Source organism: Bactrocera dorsalis, chromosome 4, assembly GCF_023373825.1.
Source record: "Bactrocera dorsalis isolate Fly_Bdor chromosome 4, ASM2337382v1, whole genome shotgun sequence".
NCBI classification, from domain to species: Eukaryota; Metazoa; Arthropoda; class Insecta; order Diptera; family Tephritidae; genus Bactrocera; species Bactrocera dorsalis.
In genome coordinates, this window is record NC_064306.1 from 4,472,675 (window position 1) to 4,500,187 (window position 27,513).

General features: G+C 33.7%; 1 protein-coding gene across 2 annotated transcripts; it reads right to left on the reverse strand.

Annotated features, from left to right (window-relative positions):
- Positions 1 to 20: 20 nt before the first annotated feature.
- Positions 21 to 27,513, reverse strand: LOC105232061 (hypothetical protein). Of its 2 annotated transcripts, none has more exons than XM_011213643.4 (4): positions 27,489 to 27,513; positions 23,699 to 24,501; positions 3,928 to 4,085; positions 21 to 288 (listed from the first exon to the last, which is right to left on the reverse strand). In XM_011213643.4, the coding sequence occupies exons 2-4, from the start codon at positions 24,216 to 24,218 to the stop codon at positions 241 to 243; spliced, it is 726 nt and encodes a 241-aa protein (XP_011211945.2). In that variant the 5' UTR covers positions 24,219 to 24,501; positions 27,489 to 27,513; the 3' UTR covers positions 21 to 240. The 2 variants fall into 2 exon arrangements, with proteins under 2 accessions (XP_011211945.2, XP_011211944.2); XM_011213642.4 differs by having other exon boundaries at positions 3,900 to 4,085; positions 27,489 to 27,511.

The following is a 27,513-nucleotide window of genomic DNA, read 5'->3' on the forward strand; positions in this document are numbered from 1 at the left end:
CCACGAGTTGCGGTGTTGTGGGCGTTGTGGTGGTTGGGGAAATTTGTAGTAATTGTGATTGCTGTTGTTGTTGCTGTTGTAGCTTTTGTTTTTCCGCTAATTGTTAGCTTGAAAAGGACATGCGGTATGAGGAGGTCGTCTCCATGGGTGATTCGGCATTAAGTATTTCCGTTTGCGTTTGTTCCACATCACTGCGTTCCTCCACTACGGTATCGAGCTCCAGGGAGGTGAAACCCTGGCTCAGGCTTCGTTCAGGACGTAGACTGATAGCTCGCGACGGTCGGTAATCTGTCCGTTGGCGTTGGGAAGATAAAACGTAATTATTTAATATTTTGTCAGCAAGTATATGCGAGTTTAAACATACATACATATACATATGAAAAAAAAAATGCATACAAACTGCTTGACTTACGATATTGGCTTTGATAAGGCTTTTCAAATGTGTGACCTTTAGTGCATTTAGATAATAAAATAATAAAACAAAAAAGAAACTGTAACAGAAATAAAGAAGAATTTCGTAGAGATCACAGAACGTAAAATATTTTTGTGTAGCATATTATGTGAAACAGTAATATCGTATGGTTTTTATGAGAGTTATATCCAAAAGTATTTACCTTTCGTTTATGTTAAATTGATCTAAATACTTAAAGCAGTATTTCAACAAGAAACAGTTTTACGATATTACGTAAAAAAGTAATATCGTAGATTTTTTATAATTTTTTGGCCAAAAATATTTATTTTCCGTTAAGTCTAAAACGATCTAAATACTTAATACAGTGATTTCACAAAATAAAATTTACGATATTGTGCGAAAAGTAATATCGTAACTGTTTTATAAGTTTCATGCCTAAACCAATTTCTTTTCCGTTAATTTTAAATCAATATTAATACTTAACGCAGCAATTCAACAAGTATTTGTTTACGATATTGTGGAAAAAGTAATATCGTAAATTTTTTGTATAATCTTTATGCCAAAAATTTAGTTTCCATTTAATTTTTTTTTTAATTTTTAATTTTTTAGAAAAAGAGCACTTTCTTTGATCTTCAACCGAGTAAAATGTTCGCTTATAAGCAATTGCCACCATTCTAGTTCAAAGAGTACATAAAACTGTTCTTAATGTCTATGCAAATAAGAAATAAATGTAGACAAAAAGCGTATTTGCTACCTGCCAAGCTCAATAATCATAAATCAATCGCAAAGAAATTTCAAATATGCAAATGCTATTTGCAAAACGTGAGAAACCGTAGTCGAAGAAGGCGATATAAGAAAGGTGAACAAGAGTTCAAAGTATAATGACTTTAATGTTAGCATCAGCCTTTTTAAAAAGTAATTTGAGCCACAAAGACGATAATAAAATGTTAATACAAATGGGGCCGATTATGAACAGAAATCGTAGGTGAATGCGGGAAAGTGTTTGCGTTTTCAAATGCTAGACAAAAATAAAAAATACGATAACGAAGTCATTGCGCACGTTTCAAATGCTTGCGAAAAGTAAAAGGCGCTCGAGTATATGTTCATTTCAAGAATCCAATTGTGTAGAAATATTAAATATTTAAAAGTGGCACTTGTTTGCCAAAAAATGGTAAATAATTCGCATCCTCTTTAAATTCGCAGTGATAGTCAAGTATTTGGAATTAAGAACCATTTAAAAAGCGCAATAAAAATATTTGAAAATGTCGGGAATACAAAAATGGCGCTTTTAATGTATGCGTGCGTACGTGCGCCCAAAAGTAGATCTCTACGATTGCTCTTACATTTGCTATCCGTTGTCGCACACGCACATAGCCAATATCAGCTATAAAAATGGAAATGTGAAATTCACTGTCAACGCCACACGCAATAAGCGACACTGTCAGTGTTGGCAAAAGCCGCGAGTCATCAGCCAACAAGCGGCAGTTACTTGCACTTGTTGTACTTGTAATTGTTGGCGATGTTTGGCAAGTCTGGCGTTGACAGCCCGCTGAGCAGATGAACTCCGACATGTCGGAAGTGCCTGTTGGGGGTCATGAATGTTTTATGAACAATAATAAAATGGAGCGCATTGAATAAGTGTGTGATAGACAGGGTGCACTAGTGCTAGGTAAAGCATACTTTTTGGCGCTATCTGCCAACAAATATATAGATTGAGAACCATATCTGCTGGGATTACGGCAATAGAGTGGAGGGAATAAGTGCATTCAGTATATTTTTAGCTTGAATATAGTTTCTGATTGAATCACAAGTTGGTTGGTGCGGAAAGTATTTTATATGAGTATGGTATATAAAATATCGTAAAATAAAAAATGTTCTGGAATTAAGTATGCATATAAAATTTTAGTGTATTTTACTTACGATACATTCTTAGTTTTATTAATATTTAATTTTATAATTTCAAGAAATTTTTCCAAATATCGTATTTTACCGATATTTGAAAATTTAAAAAATAATTAATTGTTTCGAAAACTAGATATCGTAAATAAAATTTCGTCGTTGACCGTAATTTTATCAACAAATAATTTCTATATATAAAGAATTGTTTATAAAAGGTAATATCGTAAAAAAAATATCGTAAATGCAGCGATCATATTGATTGATATGACTTATAAAAACATTTATATCGTAAAAATTCAAAAGGTTAATAAGTTTTTTCATGATTTCTTATTTGTTTCGGAAATATTTAGATTTCAATTTAAAATTTACTAAGAGCACAGATTTACGATAGAACACTAATATTTACATATAAAGGAATAACATTTAGAAGTTTAAAAGACTAATTCTTTTTAAAGAATTTATGATTATAATCATCTTTTCGAACATTTAGAGTTGGAATGTGAAGAAATTCAAATATTTTTGGTTCAAATCTTGTAATTAAATGTAATATCGTACAAATAATTGTAAGTACTTAAGATATTATTAAAATCGATATCAAAATCGATCAGTTAATGATGATAAATTATATGTTATTTAATTGCTGTATGCAGAAGAAAACAAAAATTTTTAATGTGTTAATAAAAATATCGTAAGATCAAAAGTTATAACGAAATATTAATAAAATATACAAAATTACTGGCATTAACACTAAATGAGGTATAGATATAATATCATTCGTTTTCAAGTGCACAATATTCATAGTTAAGTGAGAATAAAACTTATATCGTATACGATATTGCGTAAGAGCTTGTTTATTTTGATTTAAAATATGAAAAAATATTAACCACTAAATGCTCTGTATTATAAATTTTTAATATCGTAAAAAAATTATCGTAAACTTATATCGTATTTTATGGTAAAACTTTTTAAATCTTAATATTAATTGTTTTAATACCAAAAAAGTAAAAGAAGAGCAAAAATATTACATATCGTAATGTCGTATTTTTCCATTGTTCGTCTATAAATTTTGATCTATTATCACTTTCATACCAACATCGTAAATCAAGGCTTGTCACACCGCTAAAATACTCGCGTGCCACTATTTTAGCATACGTTATAGAGAAATTATTGCATAGACAGTGTAGAATATTGTATAATTTTGAATAATAAATCTAGTATGCTATCGTGCAATGTTTTTTTTTATTAAATATATAGAGCTAACATTAATTTTCTAATCATTCTTTTTTACTAAAATACCAAAATAGTGCAGCAAGCATTGGCAGCTACTTACAAAATGCACAATTGCAAAGTATAAGAAAAGTGTAGCACAACATTAGGGGTGTACTTATTTTTATTTATTAATTTTTAAGTATTTTCTATTTCCTATTTTATTTTTTAATATTTTTTATTTTTATTTTTTATTTATTTATTTATTTTTTTTTTTTGAATAAGTATTTATGTAATATTATTATTTTTTACTTCAAATAAATTTTTTAAAATTCCCTGGTTTAACAATAAGTACACTCCAACACAACACCGAACAACTCACTAAGCCTATGTATGGGACTAAATCTGACCAGGCTCACAGCATGGTCCTGCATATCGTAATTTCGTCGACGATCCCGTTCACGTGCCAATTTCGCGCGACGACGCAGGCAACAGATGACAAGCAGTGCCAATATGGGGAAACCGAAAATACACGAAACGATGGGTATCACAATGGATTCGGGCGAGACTGCAATGAGAAGACAAAAGAAGAAGATAAATTGTAGCTTAAGCAAAAAATATGATTAGAAAAAATATTGTATGTGATTATAAGAAATGAGGAGCGCAGTTAAATACAGCGAGCTAAAAGTGAGGTTAGGTTATAAAAAAATATATGAATCTACGCGTTTGTATACATTATTCTTTGTTCTTCTTGTAAGACCACGCTAACTAACAATTTTATACAATTTGTCAAAAGCACTCACGCTCTTACGCATATACCCCACACGCATGCACCTATAGCTACTTTCTTTACTGGCACTTAATTGAGTGTAAATGTGATGCTGTGTTTGCTTTCAAGTGTGTTTCTTTGTGGTACACAAGTAAATACATAAAACACTCTTTGTATGTTTGTATGTGTGTACGAGCTCATGCTCAGCTGTTCATTTTAATCCGCTCAATTAAATTGTTTACCATCTGCGGTTGAGTGTTTGAGCATTTCTCCAACTATTTCACTTACGCCAAAGCTACCACGGAGTAGGGTATGCGTAGGGTTTAAATACACTTGAGCTGTTAAATTACGCGCCTAGGCAACTTGTATGTGGTGAGTGTCATTATGGTACTAGTAGTAGTTGGAGGTTTGGACTCTTTTGCTCCGAGTTCTAGCATTGGACAGAATACGATTCTCATAATCCAGCATTTGAGAATCTCTTCTACTTTTAAACGAAAATTCATAACTTTTAGGGGCTGTGTCTTTCCATTTGGTGTTCAAGGTTAAACTACTAGTTGATTTTACTGGTAATGAAACTATTATTCTTCCTCTTCTTAAGTAGCTATAAGCTTCCATTTAGTACTAAAAACTCTTAAAATTGTTCCCTTTCATGGCGATTTGATGAAATGTCTCTCAATCGTGGGTTATACTTTTTCAATGACAATTTTGAGCCACCGAGGGGCCATTGTTTCTTTGACGGCTTCCATGCCACTCTCACAGAAACCTTTCTGTCTACTGGCTGAAACTTGAGACAGTCGATTCTCATAAGCTTCTTTTGAGCCAAATTTTTCACTAGCAAAACCATTCGCCATAGACAACAACAGCTACGAAAGACTTGCGTGCATGTCTGGCCTATAAGTTGGATACATAAGAACCACTTAACCAAGCTGCCAAAGTTTCAGCTGAGTCATTCATCATAGACAGCAACAGCTAGGAAAGACTTGCGTGCAAGTCTGGCCTATAAGTTGGATACATAAGAACCTCCTAACCAAGCTACCGAAGCTTCAGTCGAGTCACTATCGCTTTTTCTGGCCTGGCTTTGTCCAAATAAAACATGTTTTCTCTTCTATTGTCCACAGCTGCCCACTTCTAGGCGATTGCTTACATCAGCAGGTCTATTTATTATCAAGAGAGGTGCGAATTAAAGGGTTCCTAATATACATATGTATATGTAAATCATATATTTAGCAGTCGAAACTGACTAAAACGTATACAGCCTACTTCAATTACATGCCCACATGGCATACAACCTCCACAAGCCAGCGCTGCTTTTGGCCTCATTAAAACTGCGTGCGTGTCAAGTGACAGCGAAAATGAAACAGAGTACAGCAATACCTGTGGGCAAACCATCATACAGCGAACCAACCGAAATTATGTTTCTTCCGCCAAGAATTTCAATTAAACAGTTGGTAAGCCTAAAAGTATGCTTGCCGCGAGGGAAATGTTTTTGCGCCGCTGCGTAGTGGCATACATTTAGGCTTATGTAGTTCAGTGACTCCACGAATGACTGTGGTTTAGTGCTTACTGCTGCGGCTGAATGCCAGTTATCATATGACTTTTGGCATTAACTCATCATTAGATATTCTTCCCGCAATAAATGACGGTTTAGCACAATGTTGCCACCTACCAACGTAACGTGCAGAGCACACAACGCCCGCTGCTGCTCACATTGTGGTCGTGTACATATTCGTTGCATACTTCGCCGCACACTTGTCATTTGCATTAATGTAATACTACATATTACTGTCGGCTGTCAGCGAAGTTGAGTTGTTGTGTAAATAGCTGTCGTTAATGACGCGCAACATGGCACATTTATCGCGCACAAGCGTACATATAACGCGCAGATCTCTCTCTGTCTCATTCTCTTTAACTACGGCTGCCATTAGTGCTGGTGTGCTTTTAGGCGCTTGAACTTAGCGACGTGTCTGCAGCGCTTTTCCCATGCTTTCTGGCTCACGTACATTTCCTCTTTTAGTTTCCTATCTCTGCAATTGTTACCTGCGGTATCTAACATCTGATTTTTTGTCATACCGCCTCCTTGCCCAACTGTCAGACTGTCATTTCTGCCTACCTACATATAGACAACCTTATTTTCACGTCATATATTTGGTCGCGCTGTGCCTTTCAGCCGTTTTCCCGCAGTCACTGCCTCTGTCATTGGTTTTTTGTGTTTATTTTTGCTTGTGCCTCTAATAGCTTTAGTTTCTGGTTTGTGTGTGCCCCCTTAGTCTTATCTCGGTCGCGTTGATGACGGCTGACGTTAATTGGGTTTAATGATGCGTGGTGACAACAGCGCCGCTTCTTGGTGCTGGCGCATGGCTCAACACCGTGTAATGCGAAAAATACCACTTCTCTGTTTTTGCGCCTTTGTTATCCGTTAATTCTATTTTTAGCGAATTATTTTTTTATATTTAACATTCGAGTCTGTTCTGCTTTTATTATCAATTTTTTTTGTTTGTTTTCGTAATGCTCATTGGCCTTGGTGGCGCTTAACATTGCCGGGAATTTATAGTTAGTGATAAATTATGCAGATTATTTGTACATTTTTAGTGCGTGGAAATAGTTGAACTTTAAGCGCTGAAGGTCGAACTTTATTAGGCAGAAAGCAGACTTGAAGAAATAAAAAAATGATGTACCAGCAGTAAAAAGGGCGTAAATATAGCGATAAATCGTGACTGTTGCTTGTTAACCGAACACAGGCGGGCTATTTGTCTCTCTAAGTTAGAGGAAATGTGGCTAATACGGTAATTTGCGGTATACATATTTATTAAATTTGAAGACAAAGTGAAGATATTCGTACTTGAGAAGATATATAGATGGAAATGAGAGATGTAGTGCTCGGGTAAGTCTCTTCTAAGCGCTTGCTAAAGCTCTTTCATAAATTGGACGTTCGGATAGATGACACAGAGATCAGTGTATATTTCAAAGTATTGATCTCCTATAGATTAGTCGCAAAAATTGACCTCCGAAGCCTTCCAACCTGATAGAAAATCGATTTTGACACAAACTTTCGTTTTTGGTCCTATTTTTTATTTATATTTTTTTATTTTTATTTAAGATCTTTAACCAAAAGTTCTAATCTAATCTAAGTTCAATCTAAGCATTATCTTTAAACTTCCGTCGCCGTTTAGTGGGTTGCTGATTTCAAAGTAGCTGAAGAACAATCCCAGGTCTCTGAGTAATTTAATCGTGGTTTTCGGTCAAGGCAGATCCACATACATATTTGAAAAATGTTTGTGCTTCTGTTTTATCTACTAAGATGTCGGAAATCTCGCTGATAGACTGAAAGCCAAGAAATTGCCTTCAAAATGGCAACAAGTTGTCGAACGAAACAGGGTTTATTTGATCGAAATCGAATGCTTCTAACTATGCTAAATAAAGTCTTTAACTTAATGCAAAAATAATGAATTTAACCCGATTTTCCAATAGCGATGATTTTTTTCATTATATTCATTGCTCTCACTCAAGAACGTAAGCCTTGGAACAAACATAAATTCCGTGATTTTGCCTTGGAACAACTTGAAAACCATGAGATTTAAAAAAAAATCACCGATCAGGTCCACTTTCATCTCAGTATTGCGGTAAATTAAACCAACTGTCAATTCTGGTGCCCAAAAAATCCACAAATTATTCATGAATAACCATTGTAGTCACATAAATTGACAGCTTGGTGTGGTCTGGTGGAGTCAACGGTCCGATTTTTGTTCGAAATGAAGCTGGTGATACCGTTATTGTCAATGGAGAGCGGTATAGATCGGTGATAACCAACTTTTTATGACAGCAGTTGGAAGAAGTTGATCTTGAAAACATTTGGTTCTTAGACGTGCTACGGCTACGTGCCACACAGCACGTACACCAACCGAATTATTGCGAAAAAGGTTTGGAGATTCGATTATTTCAAGAAATTTTGACATTGAATGGCCACGAAAACGTTGTTATTGAACACCATTAGACTACTTCTTGTGCGGTTATTTGAAGTCATTAGACTTTAGCAATAACCCAGACTCTCTTCAAACTTTAAAATCAATATTGAAAGTACTCGCAAAATCAGTTTATCGATTTTTTCATTCAAAAGAAGTCTTAGAGACCATTTGAATCGATTGTACTTCACACTAAATAAAAAAATATTAGGATTTCCTTAACAATTATTGTAACTTTTTTTTAAGAAATTATATCACTCTTATTTAAAACCTCTGTATAAATAAAACGTCAAACAAAGTCCTTGCATGGTCTTACATTTACTGAATTCTTTTGAATAAAATCTAATCTTTCTGTATTGGCAATATGTATTTTTTACGAAGCTAAACAATGTCATCCACCAAAAATACATGTAACTGTAAATACTTTGACGAATATGTATGCAGTTAAGTCATTGCGGGAGATAAGAAAAACGGAAATGAATAATGTTAGCTGTAAATATGGATGATGAATGTAGCAAGAATGACTAAGACAGCAAAGGAAGCGAAACGGAAGCGATAGAGAGCTGTTTGCTAAAGAAGATTTATGCAATCTCAGTGAAGCTGAGGTAATCGTAATTGAAATACTAAGTATTTGAGGGCTTCGGATTACCCACCGACTAATAAACATTCACAAAGATACACATGAACGTACACAACAACGGCTAAATGCTTATGTATTATTAAGAAAAAAAAAGCTTTAAAGCCGCAAAACAAAATCTGAAATTATAATTAAAATGCGAAATTAAAACATAAATCACCCCAGGCAGTAATTACAGTTAGCTGCCAATTGAAGCACATCATGACTGTGTATATAACTGTATATTTGCTTGTGCAGAATTTTAATCCACACGCACACTCTCAGAAGCTGCTTCAGCTTAAAAAGGATATTCATTTGCTAATTTAATTGAATCCAAGACAAATGTCACTGAATCAATAAGTGTGCTTGTGTTTGTGTGCCTGTGTGTGTGTGAGGATTTGAAAAATATATTTATGCTAACAAATTCAATTAGAAAATTAAATTAGATGAAAGCTTGGATGTAACAAAAAGCAAGAAAAAACATTAACTACGGTTGCAGCGAAGCCGTAATACCCTACACAAGTAAAAAAAATTTCCAAAAAAATTTCAAAAAAAATTTCCGGTCCGAATCGTATATTTGAATATGGTAGTGTTTCGTGGATAATAATGTATGCTAAAATTTCATGGAAATATCTTGTCAAATGAAAAGTTTTTCTTATATGAATCGGTCAGTTTGTATGACAACTATATGCTATAATGGTCCAATATCGGCGGATCCGATATATACGCTGCTTCTTTATGAGAAAAGGACGTGTCTAAAGATTCGTATCGATATCTCGAAAGCTAATATGTTAGGGACATGGCTAAACCCACTGAGCTTTACTTTGGAGTTCACAACACTTCCTTCTGGGTATTTCAAAAAAAAAACTTTATATACCGAGTATAGGGTGTAATAAAAAGCAAGAGCTGACGGCGCACATTACCAGAAAGTCGAATGAAATGAAAGACGCACGAGTATGAATGCGCATTGATACAAAGCGATTATGGAATCATGGAATTAAGGAATAAAGAAGAAAAAAGCCAATGAAAGTTGTCGTCAACAAAAGCGCACAAACTGATTTAGTTCTGGGAATATAAAGCAAGAAAAAGTTGAGAAAAGTAAGATATTTATTGAAAGCTGAAAGCTGACGATGCGTATGTATGTCAGTTGTGAGGTGAACGGGATTACACAGGACAAAACGGCGAAGAGCATGCATTGTGGAAAACAGTGATTAAAAGCTGAGGTGCTCGGTATAGAATTGTGCTTCAATGCTTTGAAGCGTAATAATGTAAAACAGGTATTACAAAGAAAATGAGATAATGGCAGAGTGTTAGATAAATGATGAATTTGATATTATATTATTATATATATTTCTGAAGGTTAAATTTTAGTAATAAAAGCAAAGTAAATTGAGCCTCGTAGCTTTGATGTTTTCGATACTAATTTGTGAGTGATAAGAGTTCTGGCCGACACATGTGCTGTTTAGTGTTGAAAAAAGAAAGAGAGTTGCTTATATCCTCCTTTCTTTGAGTTATCTTTGTCGGAAGGAACTCAGAACTTCGCTAAAAGTTGGGTCAAAGTTATACAGATATTTATGGAACCACTCTAGAAGTTAACGGACACACTAGCGGACGTCTTACTGAATCTTTGAATATCTGCTATGTAGGAGACTTAGAAAGGTAGATACTATTAGAAAAACGTATCAAAGATTGAAACCCAACAACCACCAAGCGGTAGTCATGCAACAAACCCACTTTTCTACACACCCAGAAATTTTTGATTTGTTGCTGTAATCTTCAGAAACAAGCCTTATAGAGTTAAATAGAGGTCCAACAAGGTTTCCGTCTCTTTACAAGAATAGTTTCGACTTTGATCGTACATTTGCTATGAAAACAAAAGCTCTGGAATCTCATGAAAGCATTCAAACTCTCCAACTTTTCTCTACCAAGTGAAGTAGTTGAACTCTTCATTCCTGTGGTTGTTATTCTCTCCTTCACCAATCCTAAAGTAGCTTAATAGAAGTCTAACAACCCACTAAGTGAGCCGGAAGTCCAAGTTTAAATAGTTCCGATTTTGAGCGTACCTTGGCTGTATTAAATGCTATACGACAAGGAGCCATGAAAGCATGCAAGCTTACCCGCTATTTTCTACCCTCCGAAGCTGTTCGCCTTTCATCCGAGGCTGTTTATACTTTTTCATTGGACGCGTTTTCTACGTGGCGGGTCCCAAACTCAGCGCACAACCCTGTGGAGGCGATGTTTCGCTTTCTCACTTTATCTCGTCTTCAAACAGAGGTTCTTAGGCTATCCAGATGATCCATAGTCAAAGACCGTTTCTGGCGACTCCCAAGTGAATGGCGATCAGAGAACGAGAGAGAGAAAACAAAAAGAGGAAGACCTCCACTCCGTTGGAAGGACCAGGTGGAGAAGGACCTGGCATCGCTTGGAATCTCCAATTGGCGCCACCTTGCGAAAAGAAGAAACGACGGGCGCGCTGTTGTTAACTCGGCTATAACCGCGTAAGCGTAGGCGGTTTCTAAGCCAGTAAAGAAAAAGAAGAATGTCTCGGCCTCTTTCTTTCTCTCTTCAACAATCTTAATGGAGCTCAAAAGATCTCTAACAAGGTTTCACCTAATACCAAAGCTCCGTGAAATACTTCTATAAGCAATAGTTCCCGTTTTGAGCCTATCATAGCTATGCTAAGTGAAGTAGGACTCACGAGCTCTGAAATCCCTAAAAGATATTCAATTTAACTCACTTGTTTTCACCAAACGAAGTCGTTGATCAATTTCTGTAGTTGTTAATCTCTCCTCAAAGTTTCTTCCTAATACCAAAGTCCCCTTCAAATACTTCTATAATTGCGGCGGAAGCCCAAATTTGAATGCAGTGGCTAAGCCGAGTGGTGAACGCCACACGAGCTATGGATTTCCATAAAAGAATCCAAGCAAACATTAGCAGCAGGCATTGAGCCGGCGCGTGTAGGTGGTATTATCCCGCAGCTTTGAAAAATAATTCCAGTATGACACTAGCGCATGGCGCGTGCCACAATTATAGCAACACAACAGATGGAAATGCGAATCGAATACAATATTTACAAGCACTTCTGTATATATATATGTATAACGGTAAAACGAATTCATTACGCAGGTAAAAATAAATTAACATATACATATGTATATATTGAAACTGTCAATATATGCAGACCGACGACAATACGGTAGCGAAAATAAAGGCATGCGGGGTAACCGGCCAGCGCTTGCAGAACTCGAGCTTCACAGCTCAATAGACTCTTGACGATGAAGGTTATCTGCTGTGTGCTCGAAAAAGTGCGGCAGGTCTGCTCTTGTGTTGTCCCCTCTACCACGCTGTATATACTTAAATGTCAGCTGAATGAGAGGCTGAGCGCGAGCTTGGGTGGTGCATGAACAACAACGAATGAATGAGTACTTAAATGGGCAGATAGTTGCAGCGCCGTTGAATGCCGAAGGACGTTAAGTTGCTGGCTCACAAGCTGAATGCCAACATAGCGAAACGGATATCTAACGGAACTCATGATTGGGTGGATGTCTGCCTGCTGGTTTGGCATAAATGCCGCATTGAAGCTTTCAAGCGCTAGCCCCGCTCGTTCGTCGGGGGCGCATTGGGTGACTACGAATAGTTATAGTAGATAAATTTATTCTTGTGCTTGCTTAGTTGTTTGCCGTTATTTGCGGTATGTACCGTTGAATGTAATCAGGCACCAGAGTGCCTGTTGTTTAACGACCAGCTGAGCCTATGAAAATATTTTAACGACTCAAGTGGCGGTGTTTGAGCATGTTGGGCAAACAGCAGAAAAGCATTAAGTGTGGCGGCTTGACGAGCTATATAGTGGTGCTTGGTTGTATAATATTGAATGTACGGTTGTGGGTGGATCGCTAAAGCGGTGGGAAAACGCGACTGAAAAGTTAAGAAAATAATTTTGTTGGCAAATAGTTTGGTGGTGGTCAGAAAAGCCATGAATATTATGAGACGATTAGCGTGTTTGCTTGCCCTAGAAGAAGAGTAAATAATTTAGGCTAAAATTTGTGTAATACTAGGGGTATGGAAAACAGCTTGTGTCATCTAGAGACTTATTTAGAGGATCTCGAATTTTCGTTGAGGTCGTTGAAGGAGCATGAAGTATGTTGAAAGTGGTTTGATGATTTTTACTGTGGTTTTAGCTCTTTGCTGGATATAAAACAGAAATAATAAAGCTCTGATTAAGTGTGAGGAATACAGAAGTTTGTGCGCACATACTCGATTAATGGCCTTAAAAAGAGATAAACATATCTACAAGTATATGACTTCACAGTTCTTTATCCCAAAAGGATCATTTATCGATGAATTATTAGAAAAAATTTACCATTGTATTGGATTATTGATTATTGATTTTTTGGAGATATCGACCTGAAATTTTGCACACGTCATTTTCTTGAAAGGAAACTGCTTATTTGCCGGAACTGCCCATATCGGATCACTATAACATATAGTTGTCATACAAACTGAACGATCAAGATCGAGTCTTTGTATGGAAAACTTGTTTATTTGTTGAGATATCTACACGAAATTTTGCAAGGATTATTTTCTAAAACAAAGGTATAATCTCTGTAGAAATTGTGCAGATCGGATCACTATAGCATGTAGCTGCCATACAAACTGAACGGTCAAGATCGAGTCTTTGTATGGAAGACTTTTTTATTTGATGAGATATATACACGAAATTTTGCACAGAATATTCGCCAAAGCAATGGTATAATCTACGGAGAAATTGTTTAGATCGGATCACTATAACATATAGTTGTCATACAAACTGAACGATCGAAATCAAGTTTTTGTATGGAAAACTTTTTTATTTGAAGAGATATCTACACGAAATTTTGCACAGAATATTCGCCAAAGCAACGGTATAATCTCCGGAGAAATTGTTTAGATCGGATCACTATAACATATAGCTGTCATACAAACTGACCGACCAAAATCAAACTTTTGTATGAAAACATTTTTATTTGTGAAAGCTATTGTAACTGCGATATGACCAAAGTTAACGATTTTTCTTGTTTATATACATACAATTAAACACGCGAATTTATATTTCTATGCAGAGGTGCGATAATGGTTAATGTGGTTCTTTTTTGGGTTAGCATAACAACTCAATCGTAGAGGTTGGAAATGGTCATTGCAAATTGCTTTGCATAAAAAAATATCACGATAAGGGTAGACGCGCCATTTTGTTAGCAAATTCAATAAATAAATATCCAGCTTAATGATTTTAATACCAAAAATCTAAATAAGCGCCTTTTTGGCTTGAACCCAAATTCAATATGATTGGATTACCTACCTCACTGCAAGCCGAAATTGACTTTGTTTATTCCAGCCTAACAATGGCATGAGCCAAGAACAGCAAAGAGTAACAACAACAACTACAACAATGTAGGCAAACTAACAGTGCGAACTCGGCAGTCGAGTGGTCTTATGAATTCAAGCCAACTTTGCCATTTCCACAATACACACTCGCACACACACACACACATAGATACGGTGCTACAGGCGCACAAAAGCTTTGCCAAACACTAATACACCCCAAAACTGACTGACAGTCGCAGTGCTGATGCTGATTGCCAGCTCAGTTGGAAAAAATTAAGCCTGCATGTGAAGGGTAACTACTCTATATACATACATACATATATAGTATATATTATATACATATATACACACACACAAGTGCATGCAATTTGAAAGCCGAGAGGCACACACACACACACATGCATACAATATTCGTTTAACTTTTTTTTAATAAACTCAATGCTCAAACAGCATTGGTGCGAGTAAACACCACTACAGAGCTACAGTGAGAGCGTGAGCACACACACATACAAACACTCGTCCATTACAGTCATACAAAGGGCGCTGAGCCGTGTAAAGTAAATAAACGTGCTATGCTAACAAATGCACTAAGGCAACGACAACAACAAAAATTGCAATAACAATATCTATGGCAACAACAACAACTGCAATAACAATATCTATGGCCAACACCATTTGTTAAGCAACTAACAAAGGCATTTGCTGGTGTTTACATGTGTGTGTGCTCTTAGTTAGTATTAGGTCTGTTAGTTGCTTGGCAAAATAGTTGCTCACGTCCGCCGAAAGGTGGCTGATGAGCAATAAATGCTGCTTTTAAATCAAGCAAACTTAGAAGTTTCAAACTAATCCTTTTTTTGGACACGAGTTGAGTTGCCAACCAGTTTTTTTTTGGGAAGAAAATTGAAAAAGTTTGTTCAGGAATTTCTGTCTTTAAAATTTTAAGATTTCTGGAAACAAAAAGAAGTGTATTAATGAAAAATAATAATATCAAAATATATTTTTTTCAATGTCAAAGAAAACAAAAAAATTGGTAAAATATCATTTTCAAACCGAAAAAAATTTAGAAAGTAAAAAATAAAATAATTTCACAATTTTATTTTTTTTTCCAAAAAAATTATTTTTATATCTCAAAATATTTCTTTTAATTAAAAAAACAACTATTTTTTTATTTAAGAAATGAATTTTTGTCTTAAAATTTTTAAAATTTCTGGAAATCGAAAGAAATACATATATTCCTTGAAATAATAATTTCAAAATATTTTTTTTCAATACCAAAAACAAAAAAAAAAAATTTCTATATTTCAATACCAAAGACAAAAAAAAAATATTTTAGGAATAATTTTCAAACAGAAATTCTTATTTCATAAAATTTAATAAAATAATTTCACTATTTTATTTTTTTAATTTCCCAAAAAAATTATTATTACATTTAAAAATAAAGGGTGATTTTTTTGAGGTTAGGATTTTCATGCATTAGTATTTGACAGATCACGTGGGATTTCAGACATGGTGTCAAAGAGAAAGATGCTCAGTATGCTTTGACATTTCATCATGAATAGACTTACTAACGAGCAACGCTTGCAAATCATTGAATTTTATTACCAAAATCAGTGTTCGGTTCGAAATGTGTTATTATCGACAATTTTGTTCAGCGATGAGGCTCATTTCTGGTTGAATGGCTACGTAAATAAGCAAAATTGCCGCATTTGGGGTGAAGAGCAACCAGAAGCCGTTCAAGAACTGCCCATGCATCCCGAAAAATGCACTGTTTGGTGTGGTTTGTACGCTGGTGGAATCATTGGACCGTATTTTTTCAAAGATGCTGTTGGACGCAACGTTACGGTGAATGGCGATCGCTATCGTTCGATGCTAACAAACTTTTTGTTGCCAAAAATGGAAGAACTGAACTTGGTTGACATGTGGTTTCAACAAGATGGCGCTACATGCCACACAGCTCGCGATTCTATGGCCATTTTGAGGGAAAACTTCGGACAACAATTCATCTGAAGAAATGGACCCGTAAGTTGGCCACCAAGATCATGCGATTTAACGCCTTTAGACTATTTTTTGTGGGGCTACGTCAAGTCTAAAGTCTACAGAAATAAGCCAGCAACTATTCCAGCTTTGGAAGACAACATTTCCGAAGAAATTCGGGCTATTCCGGCCGAAATGCTCGAAAAAGTTGCCCAAAATTGGACTTTCCGAATGGACCACCTAAGACGCAGCCGCGGTCAACATTTAAATGATATTATCTTCAAAAAGTAAATGTCATGAACCAATCTAACGTTTCAAATAAAGAACCGATGAGATTTTGCAAATTTTATGCGTTTTTTTTTTTAAAAAAGTTATCAAGCTCTTAAAAAATCACCCTTTATTTGTTTTTAAGAGATATGAAAATTTTTTCAATTTTTTTTTAATTTTCGATAAAAAATTATTATTTTTTATTTATTTTTATTTCTTTATAGTATTTTATTTATTTAAAAAAAATAAATTCACGATTTTATTTTTGATTTTCTAAAAAAATATTATTATATTTCAAAATATTTTTGTTTCAAAATATTTATTATATTTCAAAATATTTTCTTTCAATAAATTTGTTTTTTCAGTAAAAAAAATATTTAAATAAAAAAATTTTTTCCATAAAAAAATATTTTTATTATTTAAGAGACCATTTTTAAACTGGAAAAATTCAGAAATAAATAGTATTAATTTCACATTTTTTTTTTTAATTTGCTATAAAATTATTTTTATTCATTTAATGTCTTTTATTTATTTTTTTTTAAATAAATTCACGATTTTATTTTCTGTAATTTCTGAAAAAAATATTTTTTTTCAATAAAAAAAAAATATTTCAATAAATATTTCAATAAATTTTTTTCAATTTTTTTTTTCAATAAAAAAATATATGTATATGGATATATATTATTTAAGAGATCAGTTACAAACTGAAACGAATTCCGATTTTAAAATGTAAAAATTTCACAATTTTTTTTTTAATTTTGGGAAAAAAAAATATTTTTATTATTTATTGGATTTTACTTTTGTTTCGATGACACTTTAGTTATTTTAGCCAAAAAAAATGGCCATTAAAAAGTACCTATAGAAAAAATCAATTTTTTGGGATTTTGTCTCTTTAAGCTACCCGATAATGCAAAAAAATTTATTAAGTAAAATTTTTCTTTAAAAATATTATTAATTTATGATTTTGTATATATGTTCGTTTTTAATACATTGAAAAATACAGTATTAAACTTTCGAAATTTAGGAAAATTTTTAATTTTTTTTTTTCAAATTTTTTTAAAAAATCAGCCAAGCACAAAATCCTATTCAGTAATATTTTTTTTTTATTTTTCCATTTATGTATAATATTTTTTTTTGCAGCTTTTAAATCTTTCCATTGCTTTCAATACAAAACTCACACCTTTTTTGTTGGAAATTATAATTTAATCGCTTTATCCGTTTATCTGCTTTACCCAAATTTTAGAGACACATTCAAATATTTGCCATTTATATTTTTCCGGATTAATTTTATTCAATATTAAGTATTTTTAAAGTACCTTATAAAATATTCTGATGTTTCTTTTATACAAATGTCTATGTTTGTTTGTGTATTTGAGTGCATGTTTGTATATATTAATACCCGAAAGCCACCGATGCCTCAAAGCTTTATTTTTTCTTTCCTGAGTTCTTTGTAAATGGACGTATCAAACATTTAAGCCAAAAAATCACAAGCATAAATAAACTATTAACACACATACACACACATAAAATAGCTGCATATATGTATGTGTGTGCACGCTCGTCTATCGACCGCCACTGGGGTAACTTTAATATTTAACTACATTTTATTAAACTAAGTAACATACAAATTGGGGTTACGTATACGCCACGGCTGCCTGGGGAACCGACAAGCGGCTGTCAGGAACAAAGCACCGCACACGTGTGTAGTTGAAATGAAATTTGAAATGCACAAACTGCTGCAAAGGCAACATATGCAAAGTGTATATAAAAAGTAGCCGAGTGAAGGTAGAAGAAATAATAATCAAATATGAGCAGCAGTATAAAAATAACTAAAAGAATATATCAAAAATAACTCTCAAAAAATATTTGAAAAAATCTGGAAAAATGTATATATGAAAAATTAAAAAAAAAAAAAATTTAAAAGGAAAGTCTAAAAAAATATATGAAAAAAATCTAAAAATAATATAGCTAGTCTAAAAATATAAAAATGCATGTTTGCATGCCGGCGCACAGCAAGTTATATAAACTACATTTTTACATGCAAAAATATGCATGCAAATATGCGCTCTTACGCATACGTGTGTGTGTTTGCTTGTGTTAGTGCACGCTGGCGTGCGTTGATAGATTACGTAAATTTTTCATTGGGGAATTTAATATGCGCACAAACACATGCTTGCCGAGTGCAAACATGTAAGTAACATACACACGCACATGCAAACATACATGCTTAGCCACATTCTCGGCAATATTTAGAAGAGAAATTTATCTACAGTAACACGTCGCAAAAAAAGTAAAGAAAGCTAGCATAAGTGCCACAGAAAGGTTAAATAGCACACAACTGAAACAAATGTGCGCTGAAGTGAACAGCAACAACAACAATCAGCACAATGGCTCTAGCGTTGGTAGCAGCGCATAAAAGTCAATACGCAAATACAACAGGCAAACACACACGTATGTACTCATATTATTAACTCTTTAAATCAGCTCAAGGGACCTAAATGAGGGAAAGGGGTTATAGCGTGCACAGAGTGTAGATATTGACTTAATGGCAGCGCGTTTGTTGAGCTGAGGCGAAACCTTCTTGCCACGCATCACATTATAAGCATACCTTTGATATCAATAGCTGGCTTGTAGCGCATTGAAGAAGTAGGGAGCAAACAGCGTGTACTTGGCGCACAAAGTAGAGTATAAAGGGGTATACTTAAGCGCTGAAATATTATGCAATATGCTGGAGGACTTTACGATGAAGTCTGTTTGAGATGGATGTTATTGAACTTGTGAAACACTACGTTTATAATGCAATTCTTACTAAATGTCTTAGAAGAAATTGAGGTTTCAAAGTGTCTTGAGATCATACAATGTAGTAAAAGGCAAAAAATATGCCAAATTGTTCTTAAGGACTAAAAAGAAACAAATTGGATGAATTTTTATATTATGTATATTATGTAATCATTCAAATGCGCTCATCTATGAAAAACTGTATCAAAATATTTATTTTACCGGAGTTCAGTTGAGATTTCACTATTTCGTCGATAAAAAAAATAAATTAGATGATTTTTCTCTAAATTTATATTGCGTCGGCATTCAAAAACACTCATATATTAAGAATTTCTCCTATTCCAAAGCGCACAAGAGTCCAATCAATAATTGAACTTGTGAAACACTGCATTTCAACTGCAGTTTTTACTTAAGTTCTTCGAAAATATAATTCTTTGAGGATGACAAAGTTATTTATTGGGAAAACTGTGACCCTCTCTCTTCCTTAAAGCTGAAACCAAAATATTTTATTAAAATTTTACTCTATAAGAAAGCAGTGGAGATTTTGCAGTCGAATAAGAGGCAAATTGTCAAAAGTGTGACAAGAACTACATTACAGAAGCTTTTAAAAACACTATTCTATTGAGTTCACCATCTATTTCGTAGGCGGCATTAACTCAGTGAATAATTGAACTTGTGAAACACTGCATTTATATCGTATTTTGTACCAAATTACTTAAAAAATACAATGTTTCACGGATTACAGAAGGTATTGATTAAAAAAAATATGAGTGGATCTTTCCAAAGGCTGAAACCAAAATATTTTATTAAAATTCTACTCCATAAGTAAACAATGGAGGTTTGGCCGTCCCTATAATTGAATAAGAATTATCAACAGTAAGACAAGATTTCATTACAGAGGGTTTTAAAAACACTAATTTAATGAGCTAGTGAGAAGTCGGCATTAATTCAATCAATAATTGAACTTGTGAAACACCACCTGTTAAGTGCAATTTTTACTGACTTACTTTGAAAATACAAAGCTTCGCGAATTGTCGAAATTATATATTAAAAGATATGATAGGATCTTCCTAAAAACTCAAGCCATAATAGTTTATTAAAATCCTCTTGAACAAACAAAGAGTTGATATTTGGTTGAGAAAATAAGAGGCAAATATACAAAGCCCTTAAGGATCTCCATCCACATATCCACCTATTTTAGTATCAACATGAATTCAATTCGAAATTGAACATGTGAAATACTACCTTTAAAATGTAAATATTGTGTAGTCGAAAAAGTATTTTCGTATTCTGTCAATAGATGTCGTTGTCGTATATCTCCAGTGCTACCAATCACATTGTGTCATACTATACAGTGTTGGAAAGGTGAGATTTTAAACTGAATTGGAAAGGAATTATCCACTATGAGTTGCTTCAGTCTAAAGTTGGCTTCAAGAGAAGCTCGTGAAAATTACTTCTCGCAGTTTTTTGCCGAGAAACCAGAAAAGTTTTATACTGATGGAATAATGTCTCTAGCGGAAAAATGGCAAAAAGTGGTCGAGCAAAATGGTACATATTTGGTTCATTAAAGTTCATTATAAATATTTAAAAAAAATTAGTTGAAATTTGATTACGATATGACTCAAATTCGAAATTGAACTTGTGAAACACTGACGTTAAAATACAATTATTACTGAATTCCGACAATTTTTTTGAAAATTCTTCACTTCAAGATCACAGTAGAGATATAGATGCTCCCGTTTACAAAATAAGACGCCAATAAAAGAATTTTTACAGCATATTTTGAGCAGATCATTCAACCGAAATCATTATAATATGCCCCAGGCTTCAAAACTTCATAATCACCTTAATCTTTCTGCATGAATGGACTTAAGCTAAAAGTTAAAAATTAATTGAAAAGTTTTTCAGTATTTTCTGTTTATTATTTTCCTAAATTTTTTTCAATTAACTGCTTTATTGCAGTTAAGTTACTTAAAATCTTTTCCAATAATAAAATTTAATGGCCTAGTAATGGTCATCAATCAATCAAATATAAATGTCACTCAAGCAAGTCATAAAAACAATTATAAATGTCCATCAATAAAAGTCATTTATCACTACTCTTCGCGCCAACAAAGCAAACAGACAGCTCATACTTCTCCAACTGCTCATCGGCCATGTTTTGTCGAACGAAAATCGCTCTTCCGCTTGAATTACCCGATTTTCCAACTGGGCGCATAACGGTGTCAGCTGTGAACGCCGACTGTCAAACACATTTTTCGGAAGTAACTGTAATCTCTATGTTTGCCAAAACTGTATGGCTATAGTAGTAAACTTGAGCGATTTTCTTGCCATCACTTCTTTTACAAAGCGAAAATTTTTAATGAGGAAAGTTGCTTATGTTTAGACAGATGGGGGTACCTCGAAAGCGCCAAGGTGCGTGTTATCTACTTAAATAAATCTCGCGCGCTAACAAGCGCACTGCTTCCTAGTATCGATAACTTCGCGGCAACGCTCCGTCGCCTTGACAGGTTGCTTTACGCACGACACGCTAACAGTGCCTAAAGTTTGGAGCAAACATTTTGTGGAAACACATGCGAGCGCCCGCTTAGTCCATGCTTTGCGTGTGAGCAAACTTTGCAAAGCAAAAAAAAAACGGCAATAAAAACTTTGTCTAAGCTCATTCGGCTGTCTTAGCTAGTCCAACACTTTTTGCGCCTTTCAGAGCCTTGCTGATGGCGTATTAGGCGTACGAAGGTCATGTGACTTTGACTGAATGAGTGGGAGGGCAGGTTACGCCGTTAAAGAGTTCATTAACTTCTTGCTTCAGTGCCTGCCTGCCTACAAACTTGGTTGGTTGACAAGTTAAGGAAGTTTATTCACGTTGTTGTCAAAATGCGCAGCTTTCTCCCACCACCCTTCGAACTCTTAACTTTTTCAATTCAATTTCATATAAATTTTCCAAGCAGATGTACACTGCTCGTATATTAGTCACATACAAATTGGACACTTGACTTTAATGAAAAATTTAATGAAAAACTTGACGGCAATTTGCTACCTCACAGGATGAAAGAGCACTAGGAGCGTAGAGTATAGGCAGCTGGTGTTTGAAAACATTGTTATGTGACAGATGTAATGCTATATTTAGCCAGGTAAACAATTAAGCAAATAAGGCAGAAAGAAAGAGTCAAAGTTTGTAAGTTTCCACCGCCTCAGTCTTTCTGCTTCCTATCTCTGTCTCCATTAGAACCGCTGCTATAGTTGGCTTACTTATAAAATCTTGTACTAAGTCAGCTTCGGAGGGTGTTACAATATAGTATAGGTTAAGTTGGGTCAGGTTAGGTTGGGGTTGATCCTTGAGCCAAAGATTGCTCTAGATCCCAATTGAACAGCGGTGAACATTGGTCCTTTATAATACTCAATAAACTCCTGAAATCGATTCACCGGCTACTAATAGATCGACGAAGCGTTTTTAGCTTACCACGAATGTGCTTAATATCAATCCTAACCAATTTGGTAGGTTCGCTGGAGGTGTGTCTACCAAGAAGTTTCAGCCTCAGTCGGGCAAAATCATGGTAATAGAAAATAAAGTGAAAGAATGATGCTATCTCGCCTTCCTCCACGCAGCTTTGGAAGAGAGCGTTCGACAAAATATTTAGCCGCACCGTGTTGTACCCATTGAACATTTTCCAATCAGAACGCCTACAACTGCGACGTCCGACGAATCGCCTTTGCAAAAAGCAAGTAATTCAGAAGATCCCCTGAGATTTACGCTGGGCTAGAAGGCTCGCGCCGTCGTACAGATTCTGGTTGTTGAACAGAGGTTGCTGAGCTCACATGAGGTCTAGAACTAGAACGCTGGACTCGCTTCCAATCAAATGGAGTTGGGATTACAGTCCCCTCCCTAGGAAATTCATCAGCTTTGAAATCCGTAGATTCTAAGATAACAACGAGTTTTTTTAGCGGCTCAAGGATAAGGGTTTTTAGAGAGATCGCTCATCTAAAAGTAGTTTTTCGAAGGAATTTTTTATCTTTGGAGATCTGAATTTGGCGTATAGAATAGTTGCAGCTTTCCGAGACTGTACCCGTAAAATAAAAAAAGAAGAGATCGGTTTGCCCTAGGAAAAAGTCAGATGAACTTTTAGACCTCAATCGAAGAAAATTATACGAGAACGCTGATCTGTCAACAAATAAAGATAACGAGACCGAGATGTGGATCAAAAACCAAACAACCCAGATAACTTCACCCAAAAATTTAGCTTCACTTAGGAACGGAATAAACGGACATAATTTTGGTGAACCAATTTGTACTTTGGTTCTCATTTTAGTTACCTTTCCGACTTGTTATGGAAACATTGCATAGAGCAAGACTATTTTTTCAATATAGATATAATGAGAAGACAACATATGAAGTCAAAGAAGTCACCGTCTTATAATTGAATTCACAGTTTTTCAGGTTTAATCCACTTCGTACCCACCTGTGGGATAGACAATTATTGTGGCGCGGTTCTTGTTCCCCGCCGCCATGAATGTGGCGACCGTTTGTGCTGGCAATGACGTGGTCGCCTCCATGGCATAGCGCGACACTGGCAAGGTTGGCAAAGCGGACATTACCGTTGCTGCACCACCGGCCAACGTACCGCCAACCTCCACGCCGCTAACAACACCGGTGCCATTGGTAAGCGGTGATGGTGTGGTGTAATCGCTTAAATTAGCCTGCGCCACATTAGCGAGTGTTTTATTGAAGAGCGTTTTAAGTGTAGAGTTGAAGATCTCCAAAGGTGGTTGCGTTGTGGCGGGTTGTTCGGGTAGCATGCTGTTATGTGTGGGCAGGGCGCTGGAGATGATATTGGAAATGGTTGTTGTTGTTGCTGCTGTGAAATTTGTTGTTATATTAAGAGTAGGCGTTGTGGCGGTTGCTGTTGTTGTAGCAAGTATAATTGTTGTCATATTGTTCTTCAGCAGTCTTGTGGCATATTTGAGAAACTCCAAAAGCATCGCCGGCGCGGACGGTGACCTGGAGATTGGTTGGGGTTTTATGTTGTTGTGCAGGAGTTTTCGTTCCTCAGGGTGCACTGGGCTTGTGCGCGTAGTTAGTTTTACTTTCGTTATAGTTTGGCGTGCATTTTTGGTTTTTATTTTAGTTCGTGGTCTTTTATGAAGACATTAGGGTGTCTTCGCATTCATTTTGTCATATTTTCTTCACTTTTTATGCGTGCCTTTCAACAGTTCTCGAAATTTTTTATGAGCACTCACGAACTATTTTTTTTGGATTTCTCAACTGTAAGCCAATATAAACATATTTTTTTTAAATATTATTCTTTTTTAATATTTTTTTATCTTAAAAAACATTTTTTTTATATTTAGGGTTTTTAATTGAGGGAAACGTTTTATTTTCAACTTATAAATATAAAATTATTAGAATTTTCGTTAATGTTTTGATCTGCTGCATATTTAAGAATTTTTTTTAAAAACCTTTTTCTTATTTTTTGCTTTAAATTTCTGACTTATTAAACTTTTTATACTCCCTAACTTAAAAAAAAAACAAAAAAATTTTTTTAAAAAGTCTTCTATATTAAAAATATTTTTCTTTACATTTTCACAATTTTTTATTATTTTAAAATTTTTTTTTTATTTTTTTTAGAATTTTGAGATATATTGAATAATTATAAACATTTTTATCGATTTTTAACTGACACATTTATTTGTCTTTTTGAAATTTTTTAGAAATAATTAAAAATTTTTTATCGATTTCGAGAAGATAAAATAATATAATTTATTAATTTTTTTGGTTTTATGACATATGTATATGTATCAAGCTTTTTTAATTAATAACTCGAAATTTGTGCATAATTTATTTTTTTATTTTGAAATATTCAACTGTCAAAAAAAAAACATTCATCAAATTTGAATTAAATGTTTTTTTTTTGAATATTTTTACTATTTTTTTTTTAAAAAGTCGAAATTTTTTAATTAAATTTTTTTTTATATTTTAAACCAAAGATCTATAAAAAAATCGTCAAATGTTAATTGAAAATTATTTTTGAATATTTTTAAAATTTTTCGAATGTTTTTTTTGTTAAAAAATTTTCAAGACTAAGAAAAATTAAAAATTTAATATTTTTTTTACTTTAATTTTTTTCTTTTGCATTTTGAGACCTTTTTTAAAAAATTTTAATTTATGTGTATTTTTATTTGTTTTTTTAGATTTTATTTAATTATTTCTGTTATAATTTTCCCTATTTAAGATTTTTTTCTGTTGTACATTTGTTAATCTTTTTCTTTTGCATTTTGAGACCTTTTTTAAAATTTTTTTATATATTTATTATGTTTTTTTTAGATTATTTTTAATTATTTCTGTTATAATTTTCCTTTATTTAAGATTTTTTTTTGCTGTTATACATTTGTTAATCATTCTTCATTTTTTAAGTTATTTAAGCATTGCATTTAATATTTAATAAATTTTTATTTTGGGTTATAATATATTTTTGTCCATTTTTAATTAAAAAATATTTTTGGTCTCTTTTCACAATTTTTTCGACCGAAAAACTTGAAAGTTATATACAAATTTTCTTGTTTCTTTTGTTGTAGCATTAAAAAAATATATTTTGGTATTATGAAGAAAAAATTCTCTATTACGATATAAGGACATATGATGATACATTTTCAGAACACACTTCCACACAATTTTAGTTACATTTTTATGTATTTTCGCATTTAATTTTTATTATTTATTTTTTTTTGTGAACACACACTAACATTTTGCTATAATTTAATTTCTTTTACAAATTATAAAACATGTTTTTTCTTTCCTTTTTTTGGCATAATTTTAGTTTATTTTTTAGAATTCTCAAAAATTTTTTTTTTGGTATCAAAATTTTTCTGTTATAACATTTTTTCTGTTATAAAGTTTTTTTCTGTTATATATTTTTTTTTCTATTTTTTCTGTCATAAAAAAATTTTAACAGAAAAACTTGAATTTTTAAATTCTTCTTGTTCTAACTTATTTATTTTTTTTTCTAAAAATCAAAGTTTTTTAATATACTTTTTTAAATTTTTCCAATCTTCAAACATATTTTTCTGTTCCATATTTTCGTTGACACCTAAAAGACTCTTGGAGGTTTTTTTTTAGCAATAACTTTCGGTAGATAACTATATTTGGTCATATAAATTTAATATAATTGTTATTATTCGATTTTGCTGCTTCACTTCGCACACTTTAAACCTTGCTTTTCTCAAATACTGCTATATCTGCTATTATTTTTTATGCTTTTATGCTGGAATATGTTTAATGGCGTGCCATTTTTCCACTGCGCTGCGCAAATTAATAATTTTCAATCAATTCATTAAGCATAATGCACGCATTATACATGTATATACAAGTATGTATGTATATATATAGCATATATGAGTAACATATACAATATTTCTATTATATACATACACAGGCACACTCACATGAGTTCTCACCAGCTAGCGCTAAGTGTTAGCGAAATATTTTATATTTATTCCTTTTTTGTTTCGTTATCTTTGTTGTTGTTGTTATGTGCTAGTTTTGTTGCTGATAGTTGTGAATGATTTGCACCCCGCTATGAGCTTTCGTCGCATCGCCGCCGACCAGCTATTGTTGAACACTTGCTGACTGGCGTGGTCAGTTGGAGGAAAATCCAAAGCAAATTCATTCAAACGCCAAACCGCAATTTATTTTTACGATAAACTCGCCAATATCGCACATATAAATTTTTATTTTTATTATTTTCATTATTTGCCATACTTGCTGTCTGGTGTTTATTGTTGTTGCGATTTTGCCGATATGTAAGCCATCGGCTGACACTTATGATTTTCTTTTCAATATATTTTTTTCTAATTTTTTTTAGTATTTTTTTTCTAATTTTATATATTTTTTAAATTTTTTTGCTATTTTTTTGCTTTCTTTTAATTTGCTATTTCTCAATCGCTGCAGTTTTTTGTTTTGTATCCCAACATTTGCTAATAGCGATTTTAAATTTTTATTAGCTCATAAAAATATATTTTATAGTTTTCCACATGCACCCACACACACACACAATTGGCTACTTAGAGCACGTCAAATCGTTCAAGCAAAATTCCTAAGCACTTTGAAATTGTGCTGCAAAAAATCCACAAAACAAAATTCGCGCGTAATATGAGCAACAACAACAAATTGCTATTGTGAAACGCGCGCTTATGCTCACACACCCACACGCACATGTGTATTAGTTTAGACCGTTATATATGAACTTGACGCACTTTTACCACGACTTTTTCCGAGTCT